This window comes from Lepisma saccharinum, chromosome 29, assembly GCF_977018435.1.
Source record: "Lepisma saccharinum chromosome 29, izLepSacc3.1, whole genome shotgun sequence".
Classification (NCBI taxonomy): Eukaryota; Metazoa; Arthropoda; class Insecta; order Zygentoma; family Lepismatidae; genus Lepisma; species Lepisma saccharinum.
The window spans coordinates 14,374,255-14,396,567 of record NC_139257.1 but is presented as its reverse complement, the minus strand read 5'-3'; the positions used below and the strand labels follow the sequence as shown (position 1 = coordinate 14,396,567).

The window sequence follows — 22,313 nt, the reverse complement described above, 5'->3', positions numbered from 1 at the left end:
GAATATTGTATTGGATTTGTCTAGTTGTGTTCTCACTAAAGCTTCAAGATTATGTATCAGAGTGTAATGATATGTGCCATCCCCTTCAATTAAGAGCAGATCAATCGGAACAGCAGATTCATCATCAATTGTACTGATTCTGAGAGGTGCTATCAAGCAATTGCCACGGCCAGTGGAACAAATAAATACTTTAATAGATAATTGTTTGCCATTGATATTCCTGGCCTTTTTTTCAAATTTATCAATATTCTGAACAGACATTGGATATTCTAAACCCTCCATTGCCTCATCAAAATCATTTTCATGTTGTTTATAATAAGTTATTCTCTCAGGATGCCTTGAAACTGGATACAAAGCAGCTAAAATACACCACAAAAAGCATTTCTGGTCGGTATTTTCAATATTGACCACGGCTCTTTTGTTTTTGATATTAGCAGGTAATGGCACATAAGTGGAACCTTGTAATGGGCTGAATTCAGAAATATTAACATATAACTTGTGTGGAGAACCGCATAGGCTCCATCCTGACTCTTTTGCTGCAAATTCAGAGTGTTTAATATTCAATTGATCTATCAAACTGCTTATTATTTTGTCTGAATTTGCATTTGAATATACCGGTACAGTTTCTGTTATGTGGGGCTGTGTAAATTTTGTGCCGTTTGGTTTTTTATATTGTGTAAACAATTTGAGGGACAGCTTATAAGAGCCATTTTGTGCATTTAGAATTGTCTGCAGATCAGAATTTATACTGTTCAAAAAATTCTCAATGTCACATCTTGGCTCTGATACAAAACGGTGATCCCTTAATTGGCCGTTAAAACTGCTATGGATAGGTTCATAGCGTGGCTGCTTTGCAGGTGAAGCATTAACAGGTGTTTCATGCTTCCTTTTCAGACCAGATGTAGATGGTTGAGGGGGCAATGTTGATGACTGTGCAGAGCAAGTACCTTTATGTTTATATGTGAAATATTCCATGCTATATTTTCTGTGGCATTTGGGGCATATTTTTGTGGGAGTTCTGCATTTGTCTGGGTTACAAATCTTTTGGTGTCTGGCCCAATTAGAGCTAAATATATTTTTATTGCATTGGTCACAATATTTTTGTTTTGGCATTTTTCTTGTTGTTTATTATATAAGATTTTCTGGGCTTCAATTCAAAACTTTACACTTAATAAAAATATCAGTTAGGTTCAGCTGTGTGATTTGTATATTTAGTGTATATACTTAATATTAATAATATTAATATTATTATTAATTTTTATCCTCGGTTTTATTATATAATTTTTTGGGTTTTAAATCAAAACTCTATGCCTATCTTATGACAGGTTGTAAGGCCAATAGCCCACAAGTAGAAATATTGATCTAAACTGACCCTCCGCAAATACCTGCACGGACATGCATGTCTAGAATGGCCTTGTTATGTATTGATTTTTTGTATAACAGGCTGGGAGAGATATAAGCCTGACCCTAAATATGAGTGGATTACAATAAACAAGCTGGATGTCAGGCAAAATATTGTTCAATATACCAGAAATATAAATTAAAACAAACAGGCATGTAAGTATGAGAAGGACTGTAACAACACATCTGCTCCCCTCAGCCACTCTCACAATACTGGCTGATGCAATGCAAAATCTCTTTATATACCCTAAGCACAAATTAAAACTTCTGAAACAAATAAACCAATCAAAATATAACACATCATCATATTATATCATAATTAAGCAATTAAAAAACAATACATGGCTAATAATTTGTTGCATTGGATAATAATTTGTTGCACAGCATGATGCAAGAGCTCTTGCCTTATAATTTGTTGCATAATATTGGATAATAATTTGTTGCACAACATGATGCAATAGAAATAAACCAGAAGTAAACATATGTATGTGTGTGTGTGTGATGGGGGGGGGGTATGTGTGGGTGTATATGTGTGTGTGTGGGTGTTTTGCTTAATTTCAGGTGTAGCCAAAAAAATATCAATTTTTGACAAGTTTATGGACAAAAATCTGGCTGATGCAACTTTTGTAAGTATAGGCAAATCAATCTGAGGGGAGCTCTTCTTTTCTGAAAAATTCCCGAGGGCATTTTTACAAAATCCTTGGGTTAGGCAGGGTGCTACACTAGAGCAAAAAACTCATATGAACATGTTGAGCAAGTTTTAAGTGTAGCAAATCTGCATGAGAAGAGCTCTTCTTTTCTGAAAAATCCCCTTCGGGAATTTTTCCAAAATCCTTGGGTTAGGCAGAGTTCCACACTAGAGCAAAAAACTCATATGGGCATGTTGAGCAAGTTTTAAGTATAGCCAAATCTGCATGAGGGGGGCTCTTCCTTTCTCGGGTTTATCCTATATACTTTTATACTACTCATAAATGCTACGTAAGTCCTTCCAAAAATCTTATAGCAGATAGTAATTAACACGAAAGCTTTTCATGGAAAATTTCGGTTAGCTGTTGCAATTATAATGTATAATACATACGTACATCAAGAAAGGCACGTCGAGTTACACCGTCTATGATGTGTGCACGGTCTTTACAATTGAAAAAGCTAAAATATTCTTCCATGTGTGTACAGTAAACGTTGTAAAGTATGTATTTAATCAGCGCCATTCTTATATACCTAAAACCATTTAATACGAAGCGATATTCCTCTCGGTTGAATAGTTATCGTCTTTTTAAAGTGTGAAGTGATACGTTGTTTACATCTCACGCGGTCGCCATTACATCTACTCTCGTGACCTAGAGGTCGCTTCTGATTGGTTATGGTACGAAAAATGCTACGGAAATAGAGCCGGTTCTATCCTTGAGAAATGCCATAAAAGTTTTCACTTTACACGGTAGCATTTTGGTCATGGCACAAATGTTAAGAAAAATGCTTAGGAAATTGCTTTCGTCTAAAGCGGGCATATGTCTGTCGCTAGCCGCTCGTGGCTGTTAATGGGTGGATGGCTGTTTACCGAAAGGCCCGACCCTGTAGTTGGCAGTGACCAGCACGACGTCCTCGTCCAGGAGATATCCGGGGCCGTAGAAGCCGCTCCCGCTGTGGCCCCTGAACCAGCACCCACCATGGAACCACACCAGCACCGGTCGCAGAGGTTTGGTCCCCAACTGAAACACCAAATGGGGTTGGATGAAGTGAGGTGACAGGTCATTACATAATCACATAATCAGAGCCGGACTGGCTCACCGGGACATCGAGCCAAATCCCAGTGCGGCCTCCTTCCGAAAACACAAAATCGGCGTTCTTTTCTCCAAAAACTCAGGCACGTAGCCAGGTGGAAGGCTAAGGGGACTGAAGCTCTGCAAATATCTTATTTAAATGTTATTATCATTGTTAATAACAGAAATAAAGTTATAACCACAGTTAAAACATTATATATATATTAACTAGTTTATACTTTTATATTCTACCATTTAATCCAAAAGAATAAATTGATTCACAGCTTCCAAAACTTATAGTTTTCCTTGTGAGAGGTCACAGAATATAAACTTTATCAGTAAAATTTACCATTAATTGTTCAAGCCTTTTTCTGAACTATTGTGTAAAAGTTAAGAAAAATAAAATAACTATAACTATGATTTTCAGTATACTAACTGTAAAAAATATAAGAAAAATAATGGACAACAATTGTGTTAGATATTCACTGATGCGGTGGATTGAGTAGCAAGGTTTGTATTTCCATTTATGTAATAATAACAATAAATTTGAATTGAAATTGGTATATTTTAATAAAGAATGGTTATTAATGTAAAATAACAATACTTGTTATTGCCATTACCATTTGTACTAATCAAGTTTTATCAATGGCCGGACCCCATCTACGAATATTTCTGGCGACGCCCGTGCTGAAAAGGGATGAGTCCTCCCGAAATAAAATTCTGGCTCAACTAAGCTTATATTACATTTCTTGGATCTGAAGTATAAGAAAGTAATAATTATTTTCCCAGAATTGACGCATGCTCACTTCAGATCCAAGAAATGTAATATAAGCTTAGTTGAGCGCTCTCGTGTAAAATAAATATTTCTCCTATACGAAGAAATTAGAATGTAGAAATGCTCATTAATGTCGTCGCAGAGCAAGCTGTCCTTTTCCCCACAATTGACGCATGCGCAGCAAGCACCGCATGCGTTCAGGAGACGCCTCTGTAACGCAGACATTGTTGGTAAGCCTCGTAGTGGCAGATCAAAAATAACTTCCAAGTGCAACAACACGGCCCAGATTGAAGAGCTTATTCAAAATGACAGGAGGATAACTGTACGGTAAATTGCACATTATCTGAGCATTGAGTACAGTGTTTTACAGGGCTCATAAAGACTCTTGGTTATCACAAGCACATTGTAATTTTGCAACATGACAACGCCCGTTCCCATACAGCTGGGCGCACAATACAGGAAATTGAAAAGAAGGGCTGGGATCTACATATCAGACCTAGCCCTGTACGACTTTCACTTGTGTGCTTCCTAGAAGAACAGCATTCGAGGTACCAAGTTTGATCACGATGACGAAATGAAGGATGAGGTTCGCCAACGGTTACGTCGTGCAGAAACGGACTTCTCAAGAGTGGCATTTTCCAGCTGCCGTTACAGTGGTGCATACGTTTTTACCGATCTGGATGTTATATGGAAAAGTAGCACAAGGTCCAAATTATGTATTACGATACGTAGAATAAAAATAGTTGTTTCTGACTTCGAGTAATATCACTTGGCTCGTTACTTTCAGTACATGCCTCGTATATCACATTCTTCAAATACTGGCATTTTTCTCAGCAGGGTGCCCAATTGTGAATAGTTTGTAGTGGTGCAAGAACATGTGTACATTGTCACGTATTCCACAATATTTGAAAAATAAATCTAAATCATTTGATTTGAATTGTACCTCAAATAATTTGTCACACTCAAGATGCTGTTGTTCGAAGAATCTCGTTTTTAGTAACTAAACGCAAAAAGAGTCCTTACAATCTATCAGTGGCGGCTGCTGGGTGTTGTTGCAATTCTATAACGCACAAAAGAAAACATGCATGCAAAATAAAAAATAATGATTTTCACTAATAATATATATATTGGTGGTAAAATTAGTAAATTACGTTAAGATTTGCCACAAAAACATATATTTATCTTTCCCCAACGTGGTCATTTTGTCTGTTGCTCTACGGCGCAGGACCGTAACGCTGCTGCTCTCTAACGGCGTATAAAAGAATTAGCATCCCAGAGTTTGTTGCAGGCGATCTGCAACGACCAGCGGACTGAAGCACGGGGATAGAAAGAACAGCGCTGAACCGCGCTACAATAGCACGGGCTGTAGAAATCAGGGCGTTGTTTCATCGCTGCAACGACCACCTGTGCGTCTATACATATACTGTGAAATCTCGCAAGTTGCCTCCTTCTCTTTAACAAATCATAAGCTAATGGAATTAGATTTTTGGAAACAACTGAGGGCAAAATTGTTTGTTAATGTTAAATGTATTAAATATAATAATAATGAGAGAATTATTAACAAAATGTATGAAATTTCATAGTAAAATATCTGGTCATTGTGAAACACTACAACAACATCAGTAACCGCCCCTGCAATGTATAATACTACACTGTGATAGTGATTACCTTACTTGACCTGTGCTCCTCGAAAGCTTTACGAGGAATCGAAAGCTGTTTAGAAAGAGAGCAAAACGACGAACTGAAGCTTTTCCGGATCTGTATATTCCTGTTCAGATAAATTGGCACGCATTTCAACTGTTCAACACTATAAAATGTTCCACTTTATGTGCACCAGAGTAGGCTATACATATATTTCTTACTTGTAAAAAATTATCTTGATGATAGTTATAACCAGGGATTTATATGTAAATACATATCTTCATACACTGCTAAAATCAATGTTGTTGTGTATTGTCCAGTGATGTGCCGTAGACTATAAGTTTACGTCTACGTCCGTTGTCTACACGTAATCTACGCGTAGATTACATTGGGTTGTAGTTTACATAGACTACGTAGACAATCTAAATTGCATTAAAATTAATTTTCAAGGCTTTCATGTAAGGAAAGTGACATTTTCAACTATATTAGTTCCTATTTACAACAAAATTTCTCTTCTCTTCTATCATCAACTACACAAGAAGATAAATAGTATGCAAAAAAACAACAACAGATGGCAGTCGTGAGGCAAGAGTGGTCTTTTTCCCATAAAACACTAGAATATTTCCTATATTAGGTTTCTTCCTAGGTGAGAAATTGTTCGAATTTAGAAGGGAGCGTATGAAAAGTTCTCCACACACATCAGCAACTGATATGCAGTATAATTTTCTTTTAATTCACCTTTCGCCATGTTGTTTACATAGATTACGTCATCTACGTGTATAAAATAGTCTACGTGTAGAATGTAGACTATCGTTGTTTACGCGTAGACGCACATCACTGGTATTGTCTTTGCGAATCGTGGTATGTAAGCTCCAAAAATGCTGTGTTTATTGTCCATATTTTTATATATATTGACTTTGAGATATTTTAGTTATTTTTACATATAATGTCCATATTTTCAAACATTTTCATGCTAATACTACATTTTCCTTCTTGTGCAAAATATGAAATGTTTACAATTCATCTATTTTGTTTGTTTTGTACTCTCTTCATTTAAATCTTGACAATAGACAATGCATTTGTTATTGTAACATTCTTGTCAACAACAGAACCCTTCCCTGATGACCTATGACGAACTGGGCATAACTTAGCAGAGCACCAAGTGTTCATCACGGAACACCATAAATGCAAGCTCAAGCTTGCATATTTTAAATATACTCCCATTATTTCATGCGACACTGAACGCAGTTTCAGTCAATATAATCCTGTCTTCAGGGACAATAGGAGATCCGCGATTCAGCACTTAAAAGAGAGTTTGGTAATCCATTTTTTGTGATTTGATTTTGCATTACAGTTTATGTCATGTAAGGCTAATATATTTTATTCATCTAGATGTGCAATCTGTTTAATGAAAATTGACGTTTTTGATAATTATTGTAAGTCCATATTTAATTCCATATTTTGATTAAAATAACTAAATATGTATTTATATATCTTACCAGTGGCGTAGCAACATATCGCGAGGCCCCCATCCGTTTTTATATTTGAAATATAAATGTGAATCGATACAAAATAGTCTGATATACGTCAGAAAATTATAATATTTAAATTTATTACTGAAGAAAATTATATATAATAATTTCACTCACCTCAAAAATGTATTTCTTTGTTTTCCGGGAGCTGAAATATGAAGCTCTAGGAAGGAAGTAAGAACTGCTTATTGAGTTGCAAATAAGCCAAGCATTTAAATGTCTCGCAGTTGCTTCGTGGCAGTTTGAGGTGCTTTATTGTTAACATATTAAAATCGGGAGTGGAAGGTCGAGGAAAAGAAGAAAGGACAAGACAAATTACTTTTTATTCGAGAAAAGAATAAATGGGTAAAAAAGTTCACACAAGTTATCGTGAATTTTTGTGTAAATGTTCCACATGAGAAATATGACAATAACTTTTAATTTCTTCGGGCCCCTTTAGGCTTAGAGCCCACCCGCCTGTATGTTACGCCCCTGATTTGACGAATTATAACGTTTAACTAGAATTTAAAGTCAGATAAAAACAGAATGTTTTAATTTTATTGCCTACAAAAATTAGCTTTTCCATATTTTCTCCCCTCACTTCAATTTAATGCATTTTTTGTGTCAACCCTGACACGTTCTTAAGTCAAAAGAACATAATTTAACTAAAAGAGCAAATAATAAGTTCATATGAAAGACTCGAAAGCATTCGCGTGATGCCTCTCAGGGTATGGGGTAATATCTCTGTTAGTTCGTCAAATAAAAATCAAAGTTAAGTTTGCACTAAGGAAAAGAAAGTCGATTTTACTTCTCTGCAAACTAAATACTTATATCCTAACATATAATCCATGTCACTCAAAGAAATTAAACTTCTTATAATTCAACTTGATCACTGTATTCCAAAAACCGAGCCCGAACTTCCAAGTCAAGACAAAAGACAATCGTAATTGCCATGGTAAGAACCCTTACAAGATAAGTATTTGCAGGTTAGTCACTATCTTGACATTGGCAGTGATAGGTAGATTACAGAAATTAAGATTAAAGAACAATAAACATTTGTACAAGAGAAAAGATAATTAATAACAATAAACATTAGTGAAATGAGAAAGGACGTATGAACCCCATGAGACACGAGGCCCCGGGCGGTCGGCCACTTCGCCCACCCCTTTCTACGCCATTGTATCTTACACTTTTTAATACAAATAAATCAGTTCCCTGGTTATAACATTTAAAACATAAAATGACTTAAAAACAATTTTGTGAGTATTAGTTTTTATTAATTGTTAGTTCGTACCTCGTGCGTGTAGACATTGAGGTAGAGGCAATCCTCGTGGCCCACCGGCCTGTTCCTCTCGATGAAGTCGAACTGGATGCACTTTTTGCCGTCTGTGGAGGCGTCCCTCACGCCGGTCCAAGGAGCAAGAGGTTCGGGAGGCTTTCAGAAAAACACGGAAAATATATTAACATTTTTTCAATACCTTAGTACAGTAGAAAACAACAATGCTTTGCAACGACAACGTAGCGTGGTAGTCTGTGACCGCTGTTGAGCAGTGGCGGCTCATGCTACTTATTATTAGGAGAGCTGCATTCATAAAAACAAAAAAATACCACGTATTTTTACGTCGTGTTTCTCTTGCAGCGTTAAAGAGCTAAAACGAACAGACTTTATTTATTAATTCATTTACATTAATGAACTTAACAGGCTGGCGCCCAGTTAGAGAGTTCAGAGATACAGGATTTCATACATGCTTCAGTGACCGTTATTTGATATTATTTTCATTACACTGTTTTTTGAATTGTATAACACCATTAAGCCTTGTTTCCATAATTATGAAAAACTAAGTATGCTGACCAAGGCAGTAATTTATTTTGTTAAACACATAAACTAAACGTAACGTTTCAACCTTCTAGCAAGGTCTTCATCAGACTCTGTATCAAGTACAAAAGTAACAAGATACACAAAAAGGGCATTATATATACACAAACATTATTACTCCCTCCAGACTATTAGAAAGTTGTTAGAAACTTTCTAGCAGGTGGCTTTCACTTGCCAACTGTACTTTCACCTAAAAGGCTAAACATAATGAGTGTGTACATAGGAGAAACGAAAAAAAGGCTGAAAGACATGTTGAAACAACATAGGGATGATGTACGACTTAAGAGAGAGAGAAATGAAATATTTAAACACACGAGAGAAACAGGACATGACATAGAGTGGGATGAGGCTAAGCAGATAGGAAGTGCAACAGTTCTTTAATTCAAAGACATTTTACAATTATATTTTGTTATTTAGTTGTGAGCATAATCTGAAAAGAATGAAGAAAATTCTGTTGTGCTACTCTGTTCAATTTTTATGTTATTTTGTTTGTTATTCGTTACTATAGTGACTGTAGAAATTGGTTAATATACTAATTTTGTTAAGTAACATTCGAAAAGTTATTTTTATTTAAAATATTGCGACAAACTGCTCCACACCGGGGACAGTTGCAATAAATTGGCGACCTAGAGCCAGGATTCGAAAATTGTAAGTTGATAAGAACTGAACTGATAATGCTACAATGAAGAAAAGAGAAGTTCCTTACGTGCTTCGAAGTAGCGTGTGCCTTCAACCGGATCTCAGTGATGTTGCTGAAGTAAGCAACGAAGAGGACAATTCTGGTAAGCAAATGGAGGATTTACTCTGTTGTAAGGACAGATTTTCTGACACTCGCATGATTGAATGCACGTCATGCAAGAAATGGGAACATGTAAATTGTAGGGGTCTTACAGTTATTCACTGGGTAATATTCAGCTCTATGAAAGAAGACTATTACTGTAAGGCATGCAAACCAGAATTCAATCCATTCACTCTAAAATCATACTTGGATACAGTAAATCCCAATATTGACCAAATTTTATCTGCTTTTCACTTGAGTTTGGCCCAACATGAGAATAGGTTGCAAGACAAGTTGCTCCAGAATGCCGAAACGCTGGAGAATAGGTTACTTCAGAATACTGAAGCTCTGGAGAATAGGTTGCAAGACAAGTTGCTCCAGAATACCGAAACGCTGGAGAATAGGTTACTTCAGAACACTGAAGCTCTGGAGAATAGGTTACTTCAGAACACTGAAGCTCTGGAAAATAGGTTACTTCAGAATACTGAAGCTCTGGAGAATAGGTTGCAAGAGAAGTTGCTCCAGAATACCGAAACGCTGGAGAATAGGTTACTTCAGAACACTGAAGCTTTGGAGAATAGGTTACAAGATAGACTTGATCAGAACGCTGAAACGCTGCGCGAAAGTTTACACACAAACTGTGAAGTTTGGGGCACAAAATTGGTTAGGTTGCAGCAAAGTACTGAAAAACTGAACGAAGGACTCCAACATGTAGAAAATAAGTTGCAGCAGGTTTCTGATTCTTGTCAATCAGCTAATAGGTTACTAAATGAACGTATAAATGATGAAGTAACTTTATTAAATTCGAAAGTCAGTGATCTTGAATCAAAACTAGACCATCATGATGATGAGTTAAAACAACACTTATCAAACCAGTTGTGCCAACATGAAACTTCTATAAGTACACTACAAACAAATATGAATACTACGCAGGTAAAGTTGCAAGAATTTGATTCTATGCTTAAGGATTTAAATGAGAAATGCATTAACTTAGAGCAAAGCGATGTTATTTGTACTAGTATGGTTAGAGACGTTCTACAACCAGATAAAGAACTAAGTAATGATGATGCACTTATTAATGAACATAGGCACATAGCATGCCAAACTGATACAAGATTAAATTCTAAAATAAAGCATGTTGTTTTTAGTGAACACAATAAATGCGAAACATTTCATACAGGTTCTTCTGGCTATGATACATCTGATGCTGAAGTGAATTCTGTAAAGGAAAATGTAACCAAATTTTGCAAGGGCAAATCTGCTCACAATAAAAGTAGAAATAAATTTGCTAAAGCTTCCACTTCACAAGGCAAGAATACATATGCATTGCGGCATTGTGTTTTAGATAATACTGAATTTAGTAATAGCAATCCTACTGTTGACAAAATCCATTATACATGTTCACTCAATAACCATTCATGTCTTTCTTCGTTGAACAACTCTTTACTGTATGATAATAAGCACGTACATACTTGTGATACTGAAAATAATGCACCTAGTTCTTTATGTGCTACAGACACATCAAAGCAAATTTGTTCTACATCTAACAGAAATTCCATACCTTCTAGAACTTATGTTGCTTGTGATAGTAAAGACAATTTCACAGGTCTTGAAACTTCAGTATGTGGTTGCCAACGTCAAAGTACATGTCATTCCTTAATCCATGATCAGTTTCCTGATGACTTAAATGTAAATCATAGTCCTTGTACTAGAACAAACTGTACTTATAACCCGATGTGGCTGAATAATGATTCTACATGGAATTCTTATAATCAGTCTGATACATGCTCTAATAGATTTTCACGAGTTAGTGAACTTAGTCAATTGCCACGTTTTGGAGGAGATGTTTCAAAACAGTCTGCTAGAGAATTTATCGAACAACTAACTACAATGTTAAACACAATTGGTGTTCCTCCCAAGTATAAATTATGTATAATTCGTAAGTGTTTTTATAATGTAGGCGCTTACTGGTTCAACAGTGAAAAGAAGACTTTCATTTCTTATGAGGACTTTGTACATAAATTTCTTGATCAGTTTGCATCTAATGAGTTATTAGAAAGTCAGTTGACATTGTTACGATCAAGAAAATACAACCCAGCTTCAGGTTTGTCATTGGAAGCATACGCTTTAAAAACGTACTCTGCTTATTGTAACCTTGTGGAAACTCCAAACAAAGTTGAAGTAATACGGATGATTTTGAAACAGCTACCTGAGTCAATTTCAAAGAATGTGGGCTGCCATAACATTACAGATCTTAAGCAACTGACGCAGAAATTAAGGACTATTGATTTGTATTCGAGCGAAAAGAATAAAAGTTTATCTTTGCCTGGTGATAATAGAGATTCTGATGACAAGGCTAATAAAAAGAGAAGTTTCGACAGACCAAAATACTTCGTCAGGCAAGTAAATGTGGAGCGGAATTCTTATGATTCTACAACACAGACCGAAAATGCAGGAATCAATGTAAATCATCGCCCATCTCCCAGAAGATTTGAACGCAATCCCTCAAGAAGGCAGTTTGTAAGGTCTGAAAGAATTAATAATAACGTAAATAATTCGAATTTCAGACTTGGCAATACCCCAACATCTGATAACAGGAGATATAGTAGAACTGGAAATTACAATGAACAACCAACAGAGTATGGTAATGCATCTCATAGTTCACAGGAAAATAGTGTTACAGTAGGCAGCACCAACTTGCAGCGTAATTCTGCAAATATGGAACACCTAACTCCGACTGCTACTACTACCACAAGTGCACATTCTTCTAACTACTTAAACAACTAAGGCAGGGTGATATGCTCCGATTTACCTTGCCACAAATAAATGCAAAGGAGCTGGATGGTAGAGTTAATAACCCTTATTTAGTACATGTTAAGGAATGTCTGAAGGATTATAATAAAATTAAATCTTTAGGCGTTACCAGAGATAAAGTTTTATCTGTAGCATTTTTATTAGAATGGTACGATTCTGAACCAGAGTGGATTATGTCAGAAAACGGTACTCCAATACCAAAAATTGAGAATCCAGAAATACAAGGTAAAATTGCGGATCTGTCTTTAAATTGTTTAATTGATACTGGAAGTCAGTGTAATTTATTAGATTATAAAATCTGGACAATTCTAAGTTCAATTATACCAGGAGCAAAATTGGAACAATTAGAAGGAATACAATTGGCTTGCTTTGCAGGAGATCAACGTATAAAGGTAATGGGTTTCAAATATGTAACAGTTCAAATAGCAAATGAGTTTTTCCACATGGGACTGTATATTGTTAAACAGTTACACGCTGATTTAATTTTGGGTTCGCCGTTTTTGTGGCAATATAAGGCGATTATAAATTACAGCAACGCAACCGTCATGCTTTCGAATTCATTAGGTCAGGAAATAATTACTCCGTTTTTAGTGCAATCTGAAGAAAGTCTTCCGTCAATGAAGGGAATAGTACGTTCTTGTAAATTACCAATTTCAACCACTTCACAAATTGAAGGAACATCTGACATCGCTTCGAAGGAAGATATTCGGCGTGCAGCGTACATGAACAATACTCTTCCATCTGATTGTTTGGATCAGTTATTTCATCTTCTTCTCGAATACCAAGTTTTATTTTCTGACAGACCTAAAAAAGCAAATGTGGAAGCTTACGATATACAATTGGATACTGATGTGCCAATAATAGCACCCACTTACCCTGTTCCTTATGCTAGACGGGATGATATGGAAAGAGAGTTACAAAAATGGCAACAGTGGGGCGTTATACAAGAAAGCACATCTCCCTATAGGAATCCACTCCACATAGTCCCAAAGGCGGGAGGTTTATGGAGACCAGTGGTCGACTTCCGTAAATTAAACCAACACGTAATTTCTCCGATGACACAGGTAGAGCCTATCTCGGAATTACTACAAAGATTGAAGGGAGCAAAATACTTCACATCTATTGACCTTAGTTGCGGTTATTTTCAGATTCCTTTGACACCAAGGTCGTTTAAGTTTACGGCATTTTCTTATAGAGGTATTTTGATGGAGTTCCATTTTTTGCCTTTTGGAATCAAAAGTGCCGTGAGTGTGTTCGTTGATAGAATGCATAAAATATTTGGCAATCATACAAATTCTTTCCTGATTGTTTATATTGATGATATTTTAATTTTCTCTCCATCAATTCAAGCACACTTAGAACATCTACGTTATGTTTTATCAACTCTGAAGACAGCTAATATGTCTATTAAATTGTCGAAATGCAAGTTCTTCCAAACTGAAATACATTTCCTAGGCCATGTGATTTCTGGAGAAACCATTCATATTGATCCTGAAAGGAACCAAGCAATCATGGATTTCCCAGTTCCTCAAAACAAGAAGGCTCTAAGGAAATTTTTAGGAATAGTAAATTGGAGGAGAAAATTTGTTCACAAATTTGCAATGATAGCTGCTCCTTTGTATGATTTACTAAAATCAAATAACAAGTGGGACTGGAAGAAGAATCATCACCAAGCTTTTAATGATTTGAAAGAGCTAGTTACGTCTCCTGATGTATTAGCTCAACCGGATTTTAGTAAAATTTTCCATCTTAACACTGATGGAAGCAAAGTTGGAATTGGAGGAGTTTTATGGCAGTTATCAGATGAAGATGAAACGTTAGTAATACAATATGTTAGTAGAGTATTGCGTGGTACAGAATTAACTTATTCAACTCATGAGATTGAATGTCTTGCTATCCTCTTTTCAGTAGAAAAGTTTAGTGTTTATCTTAGTGGAAGAACATTTGTTATTCATTGTGACCATCAGTCACTTTCATGGCTGCAGTCGGCTAGAAGTTTAAACCCAAGACTAAACCGCTGGGCATTAAAACTTCAAAGTTTTGATTTTACTGTTGAACATATTCAAGGTTCTACCAATATTGTGGCTGATGCCTTAAGCAGATATCCTGCAAGGTCACAGGGAGATTTATTCACATCTAAACTCTACGTTAATAATACAAATATCGATCTCCTATCCCAAGATACTCCACAATATTGGGTACAATCTCAACAGAACGATGAGCAGTGTCAAAAGTTAAGAATTGCGATAAACAAAGGAGATTCTAAGTTCGAAATCAGAGGACATTTTAGAATGCATGAAGATATCTTATTCTATAAATCTATTGCGTCTGAACACTGGAGAATATTTGTACCTAAAAAAGCTGTGGAAAAGGTACTGTATGATCATCATGATTTATGTGGACATTTTGGTTATTCAAAAACCTTCAGAAAGTGTTCAAAATTTTTCTTTTGGCCAAACATGAAAGCCAGCATTAAATTATATCTGAGAAATTGTCTTGAATGTGCCAAGTCAAAGCAGAGAGTTCAACGTATCACACGAGAAGATCTTCACATATTAACTCCTAAAATACATCAATTCCTTTCATTAGATTTGATTGGTCCGTTACCAGCTTCTCAAGGGTATCAATATATACTAAGTATAGTGGATCTTGCAAGTAAGTTTATTATGGTTTATCCTTTGCGTAAAGCTTCATCTATGGAAATTATCAATAAACTAAACCAATCGTATTTTCATCATTATCCTGCATGTCTAATTATATTAAGTGATAATGGTTCACAATTTAAATCTAAGGAGTGGCGAAGTTTTATTACCTCCAAGAACATCAAGCATATTTTTACTTCGCCATATTCACCACACGCTAATCCAATTGAACGCTACAATAAAGAGATTGTGCGTTTACTGAGGTTATTTTGCAAGGATAATCATAAATCTTGGGCTAAATGTTTGACAAACGTTGTCAAATTGTTGAACAATTCATATTCTGAATCTATTGGTTTTACACCTGCGGAACTATTTTTACACGATCAAGTTAAAGATAATATAACTAATATTGTCGATTGGCCTGAGAATATTGAAGAATTATCCTGGAAGGCAAAATACTTGGAGCTAAAAGAAAAACTTAAACATCGAAGAAATTCTAAAGGTGTTCAAACAAGCTCTGGTACTAAAAATATTGTCAAAGGAGATTTAATCATGATTAAAAATCATGCTAAGAGCTCTGCTTTAAACAAAACTATCTACAAATTGTATGATTTGTTTATTGGCCCATTCTTGGTAATAGAAGTAAGAAACAATTGTGCGACTGTAGTTTCTCTAGATGGAAAGGGAACAAAAGGTAGACAAAACCTAGAAAACATTAAACCTTTTAATTGTTCGGAGGAGAAAAGAAAGGAGTTGTTAAGAAATACTGATTTATGTTTTAATTGTACATAAGGGTTGAATTTGTTGTAATTTTGTGCAAAAACGAGTTCAGTTGTTTGCATTATGTATTTTATTATCATGTGTAAACCAGCATGAATTTATTATCTCTGTTCTGTTGATCATCATATTATCTTTTATGTAAGAACTTATGTTTGGCTTCTATTCTCATCAGTATGGTGTATGTCAATGTATTGAGAAAGAGTGTTGACACGAATAACAAAGGGATAATTATACAAAGTGTCTCTCTGGAAGAATGATAAGAAGGAATATATATATATAATGTAAGTTGAAAGTAATGTGGTTCGCATTTTTATTGAAGGGCTTCATTTGCACATATAGTTTCGAACGAAAGAAGTGCACTCGTGAAGAATAAAACCTTTTTAAATGGACATAAGATGGTTATGAAATAGTAATGGTAATGAGATTGCAGTAAAGAAGAAATCTACTGAAGATGGCTGTAAAGAAGATGTGAAAGGAATAAGATTGCTGCCAAAGAAGTAGTAGAAGAAGAAGTGAAGATGATACATTGAAGATATTACGTTTGAAAAATATACGTATTTCTACATCAAAGTATGATGTCAACGTTTTCAACCGGAGGAGGAGGCTATTGCAACAGTTCTTTAATTCAAAGACATTTTACAATTATATTTTGTTATTTAGTTGTGAGCATAATCTGAAAAGAATGAAGAAAATTCTGTTGTGCTACTCTGTTCAATTTTTATGTTATTTTGTTTGTTATTCGTTACTATAGTGACTGTAGAAATTGGTTAATATACTAATTTTGTTAAGTAACATTCGAAAAGTTATTTTTATTTAAAATATTGCGACAAACTGCTCCACACCGGGGACAGTTGCAGAAGGGAGAAGAGAATGCTAGTGAGAAAATGGAAGGAAGCCAAGGAAATAGAGAAGAAAGGTGAAGAAGACACAATGAACTGGAATGGGGGACTTAAGTTAAACAAAAAAAGGAAGAAGGTGTTAGAAAGAGTGGAAAGGACAAGAGATTGATTGATTGATTTAGTTTATTTTACTTCGCGTTTTGTGCCTCTTGGCTAATTTGCGAAGATGGGGATGAGTGATGAAATGATGAAATTGATGAATGGACATTCACAAACAACCAAGCCCGACCGGGATTCGAACCCGGGACAAAGGACAAGAGAGAAACAGGAGAGGAGAAGGGAGAAAAATTAAGGAAAAAGAGCGTGAGATAAAAAGTCCAACCACATTCTATATGAAAGTAATTATGTTTAAGCCTTTTAGGTGAAAGTACAGTTGGCAAGTGAAAACTACCTGCTAGAAAGTTCGTAACAACTTTCTAATAGTCTGGAGGGAGTAATGTTTGTGTATATATAATGCCCTTTTTGTGTATCTTGTTACTTTTGTACTTGATACAGAGTCTGATGAAGACCTTGCTAGAAAGTTGAAACGTTACGTTTAGTTTATGTTTTTAATAAAATAAATTACTGCCTTGGTCAGCATACTTAGTTTTTCTTAAATTGTATATATGACATAGAGAACAAATCAATATTTTTGTTACGCTTTTTTAAGGCATTGTAGATAACACTCATTCTCCAGATAGGGGATTTCTTGGCAATGTTTGTTCGCGCTCTATTCACAAAAAAGGTTTGATGATTGGGTCGCGTCTTATTGTTAGGAACGCGTAATTTAAATTGTGAGATCCAAAGAGGAGAGCGAAGTTTGCCATTATATATAGTTTCCAGAGCAGCAGCAGGTCGCGGACTGTTCTTCGATCGTCAAGCCTGTGCATTCGGTGCTCCTCTATTAGATTACTGTACGAATCAAATCTGGGATACGTACCTTCAAGTTTATACTTCATATAACGTAACATTTTTGATTGTACTCGCTCTATTTTTGTAGTCTGTATTATACTGTCAGTGTTCCATACAACAGACCCGAATTCAAGTTTTGACAGGGACGTCGTTAGGGGGGGCCTGGGGGGCTTTGGCCCCGGCAGTTGTAACTCTGGCCCCCGCAAACAAAATTTTGATCGATTAAAAATTATCCTAAATTAATACTACATATTATTTTCTGGTAAATTTGTAGCAGAGTTGGAAACACTGTTCCGAAGAAAATCTTCGGAAGCAAATGTAGGACAGCAAAATTCCACCCTTTCCTTGCTTACCAGATTATAACCAAGGTCATAAAATCTGCCTGCTTAGAGGTTATTACCCTTGCCCTAAGTTCCTGGAAACCAGAGATCCGACCCTTTTGTTGCAAATGACCCTTCCAATACAGATGGAATCAAAGACTCCGCCGTGGCCGAGCGGTCAACAGTAGGTGGTCGAGCGACATAGGCTATGGAGAGAGTTCTCCAGTACTGACATTGTTCTGAGATTTAAAATTGCTGTATGCTTCAGCTTCAGAGGTACAGATTAGCTTTGTGTTCTTGCTTGCGAGGAAGGTCTGCTATCGGGTTCCTACGGTCACTGTGTATTTGTTCGTGTGTGGGAAGAGTTCTAGCGTTGTTGTGCATTTCCATCTTGAATGGATAAATTTATCAAAACCGGATATTTTAAAACTATCTCAAAACATGTGGAAGATGACGGCAATGAAGAGGGTGTTGGTCCAAGTTCTGACGTTCCAAAGTTAGACAAAACAAGTGAATGTACTAATGTGAAAACAATTACTGATCTTGGGGTAGATAATCCTAGGCAACCACTTTTGCAAAACTATCCAAATACTACGTTCGGAAAGCGAAAGCGGTCATTTCAAAAACACTGGTTTGCATCTGCGCCGTGGCTAGAATATAGTGTGGAACTTGACACATGCTTTTGTTTTCCATGCCGTAAATTTGGCACAGATTCAGGATATGCAGAATCAAGTTTCAGGAAAATAGGGATTCGCAACTGGAAGAAACCATGTGAAAAAATTAAGGAAAACGAGGAACGTCCTATCATCTAAAATGCATGGAACTGTGGGCGAATTACAAAGTGAGTACCAATCAGTTTTGTAAAACAATTATATGTGTGTGTGTGTGTGTGTGTTCGTAGTTTAACTTAAATAATGAAATATGTATATGTCTGTATATCGAGTGTTCAAATTGAAAAAATGCTGAGGAGAAAAGTCATATCAGCTTCCCTTTTCAAATTTTGAGATTTGTACCTAAAACATACGGACTGATGGTTCAAAGTAAATAACACAAATTTTCCAATTAATGTACAAGAGTTCAGTAATCACAGATGTCGTCTCAGTGAACTTTTATTTCATATCAGAATTATTTTTCTTAGAGGAAGGCAAATTAATCAGGAAATATTTTCTCATCAAATACATATTGTAATTTGCAAAGCAACAACAGTATTAATTTTAATGTAAAATTCAGTACAGAAACTGACAATTTATTATTATATGCTGATATTAATGTAATATTTACTTGAAGTTGAAAGAAATGATTACGTCAAATTCTTAGCAATAGCAAAATATGATCGAGAATATTTAAGAGGAAAATTCTTTACCTGGTCAGGAGTTAAATTAAAAATTTCAATTTGAACACTGGATGTACTTTGATTTTCGTTTCCTGATTTTACATTACTTTACTGACACTTCTAGCTAATGTCAAAGATATGCAACGGTGATACAAGAAAGTAACGCATGGACAGTAACAAAAAAAGCGCCTGCCTCTCCAGGCGAGGACATCGCGTAGCGGTAATGTCGTCACCATATAATTAAGAGGTCCTGGCCTTGGTTCGATATCTAGTGGACGCACATAGTGGTTTGGATCCAACTTTAAACTGTACGTCCAGTCCCGATTGGCCTATCTGTGCATGAAGAGGACTTAATACAAAAACTCACGGACTCGAACTTAGATCAATTTGGGACAAAATCGTAATTCGGTAGCTAACGTGCTCAGCCACTGAGGCGGCTAGAATTCAATAGGTTTTCATTTTGGCTATTTTACCTTTTTTCCTACCTATTAGGTTAATTTTTACAAGTCGATGTGAATGGATGAATGATGGACGGATGGAAAGGTGATGGGAGCATAGACAAACAGGATGAGTCACCAATGGCTGGTGGAGGTTTGAACATGGGATCTCTGATTCCGTAGCCCTTTACGCTTACCACTCCGCCACGAACACTGGAATAAATTAAATAAGTAGTGCCATTGTTTAGAATGGATGTCGGGGTGAGTGGAAGCCTAGCTAATAACAATGTACACTAATGCATTGTTGGCATTGCTAGCAGATGTTAACGGTCTACTGATACCTCACACAACGGAGAAATAATCTTTACCTATATTTGCATTGTTTTAAAAAATATATATAGCACTGACGAACGAAGGAACAAAGCTAATCTTTATGGTGTAGAGCAGGAATTTCCAAACTTTTTCGTTTCGCCGCGCCATTAGTGTTTCAAGATTTTTTCACGGCGTCCAAATCAGAATGTAGGCCTATCTAATACTTGCTTTGATTGATTGATTGATTGAATTGATGTTTTAAGTCCATTTCATGCACAATAAGGCTAATCGGAACTGGACCTACAGTTTAACACATTGACTGCCATGTGTATGATATGTCATACACATGGCTTCTTGCTTCTGGGCCACGTGTATGCTACTCCATACACAAACAAGAACCTGATTCTTGGCCGCGTGTATGGAAACGCATACACAGTTCAAGCAAAACTATATGACTGTTAAATAGCCGTGGCGTACAGCTAAGATGGGGCAGTAATAATTTTAATTTCTGTAATGTCTTACAAGAGTAAAAAAATCTTCAGAACTTTATTTACGCTTACGTATTGTTTTCACTAGTACAAATGTATTGGCAACTGAAAAAGAAGGGTAAATGTGTAAATACACTTTTTTTCTGGTTGGAATTCACAGCAAACGATAATACATTGTGGAATACATTGCTAGTACATCATAATTCTTACAAAACGATTTGTTATATAATATTTTTTTTTGTAAACTTATGTTCCTTGTAGATATATAGATATAAGGATGACATATTTTGTACCGAACACTTTGGAAGTTCAATGATTTTTGTTGAAACACTCCCTGCACATAAAAGGATTTTTGGGACATTTGTCAAATACTGTCTTCACCCACCTGGCGAATTTCCTCCCTGTCGAGTCAGGATTTCCACTTCTGCCATAGATTTTTTAGCAATGTACACAGCGTCCTTGCTTCTTTCTTCCATTATCCCCTACTTTGTCTATCAAGTGATGAGTTGGAGATTTTCTGCCTTGTTGCACAGGTAAAGTGAGTTGCTGTCCAGGAGGTAATTGTTCAGAAAGAATATTTAGGATTACAAGTTCCCTGAATTCATTTATGTGTATGTTACTGGACTGGATGCAGTCACTGTAGAGAATGTAGGCATTCACGAGAGCCGTTCCCCATATAAATTCAATAATAACTTTCTTGTACCATTTTGTAGTCTTTCGCAGAGCATTCCCATATGAAGCCAACTGATCACTTACGTCAGTGAAGGACTTGCCAGTATTGTATTCAACAATTGCGGTAGGCTTTCTAATTTCTGAACCACGTCTTTCTGTTACAGTTACCTCTTCAGAAGAGTGAGCTGTAGATAGGACTAACACATCTCTCTTATCTTTCCACTTCAGAATAGTCACACCTTCCTGAGTTTCCTTTCCTACAATATCACCTTTCTCAATTTATCTTGAAGAACATCTGCTGGTAAATATTTACGGTTAGACCTAATTGTACCGTAATCAGATGGGTATTATTGTCAATGCCAAGGTAAACAAGAAGAACGCTGGTGCAATAATTATCTGTGTAAAGGCGCCGGCCTTCACCGAGAAGATGTCTTACAAGCTGTAACACAACAGTTTCAGGAACTGACATGTTACCGAACATGTATATATTTCCAACATAAGGAATAATGTTCATGTAACTTTCACTCCGTATTTATTCTTTTTTGAAGGGATGTACTGCCGAAATGAAAATCTACCCCGCCATGGTATCATACTTTCGTTGACACTATTTTACCCTGGTGTGTATATTTCTTGGAATTGTGAAATGAGTTTGTTGGTGATGTTCGTAATTTTATGTAATCTATCATTAGGGACAACACGTGAATTGTCTGCAAAATGCCACATTCGTAGAAGCAGTTCAAATCTGTTTCTACTCATAATATACTTCGGGGAAAAGGAAAATCAAACAAAGCACTAGTGCTCCAGTACTCTGATAATTTTGGTACTTTGATCACCACAAAATTTTAAAACAGCGTGATATTTGGAAAGAACAAGACAAAATGTGGTAACACAAAGCGAATAATTACGTGTATGAAATCATATACACGTGGCATACAACGTCAAATTGAAAACCTACGCCGCGTGTATAGAAATGCATACACACCACA

The 22,313-nt window shown here is 36.0% G+C and overlaps 1 protein-coding gene across 1 annotated transcript in view; it reads right to left on the bottom strand.

Moving 5' to 3' along the window:
• The window catches only part of LOC145981595 (venom carboxylesterase-6-like), a 72,432-nt gene that overhangs the window by 34,921 nt on the left and 15,198 nt on the right, over positions 1–22,313 (bottom strand). The window contains exons 2-3 of the mRNA XM_083114958.1: positions 8,380–8,520; positions 2,957–3,107 (exon numbers count right to left, since the gene is read on the bottom strand). Of these exons, the coding sequence (XP_082971084.1) occupies positions 2,957–3,107; positions 8,380–8,520 (292 nt within the window). The remainder of the gene's footprint in view (positions 1–2,956; positions 3,108–8,379; positions 8,521–22,313) is intronic.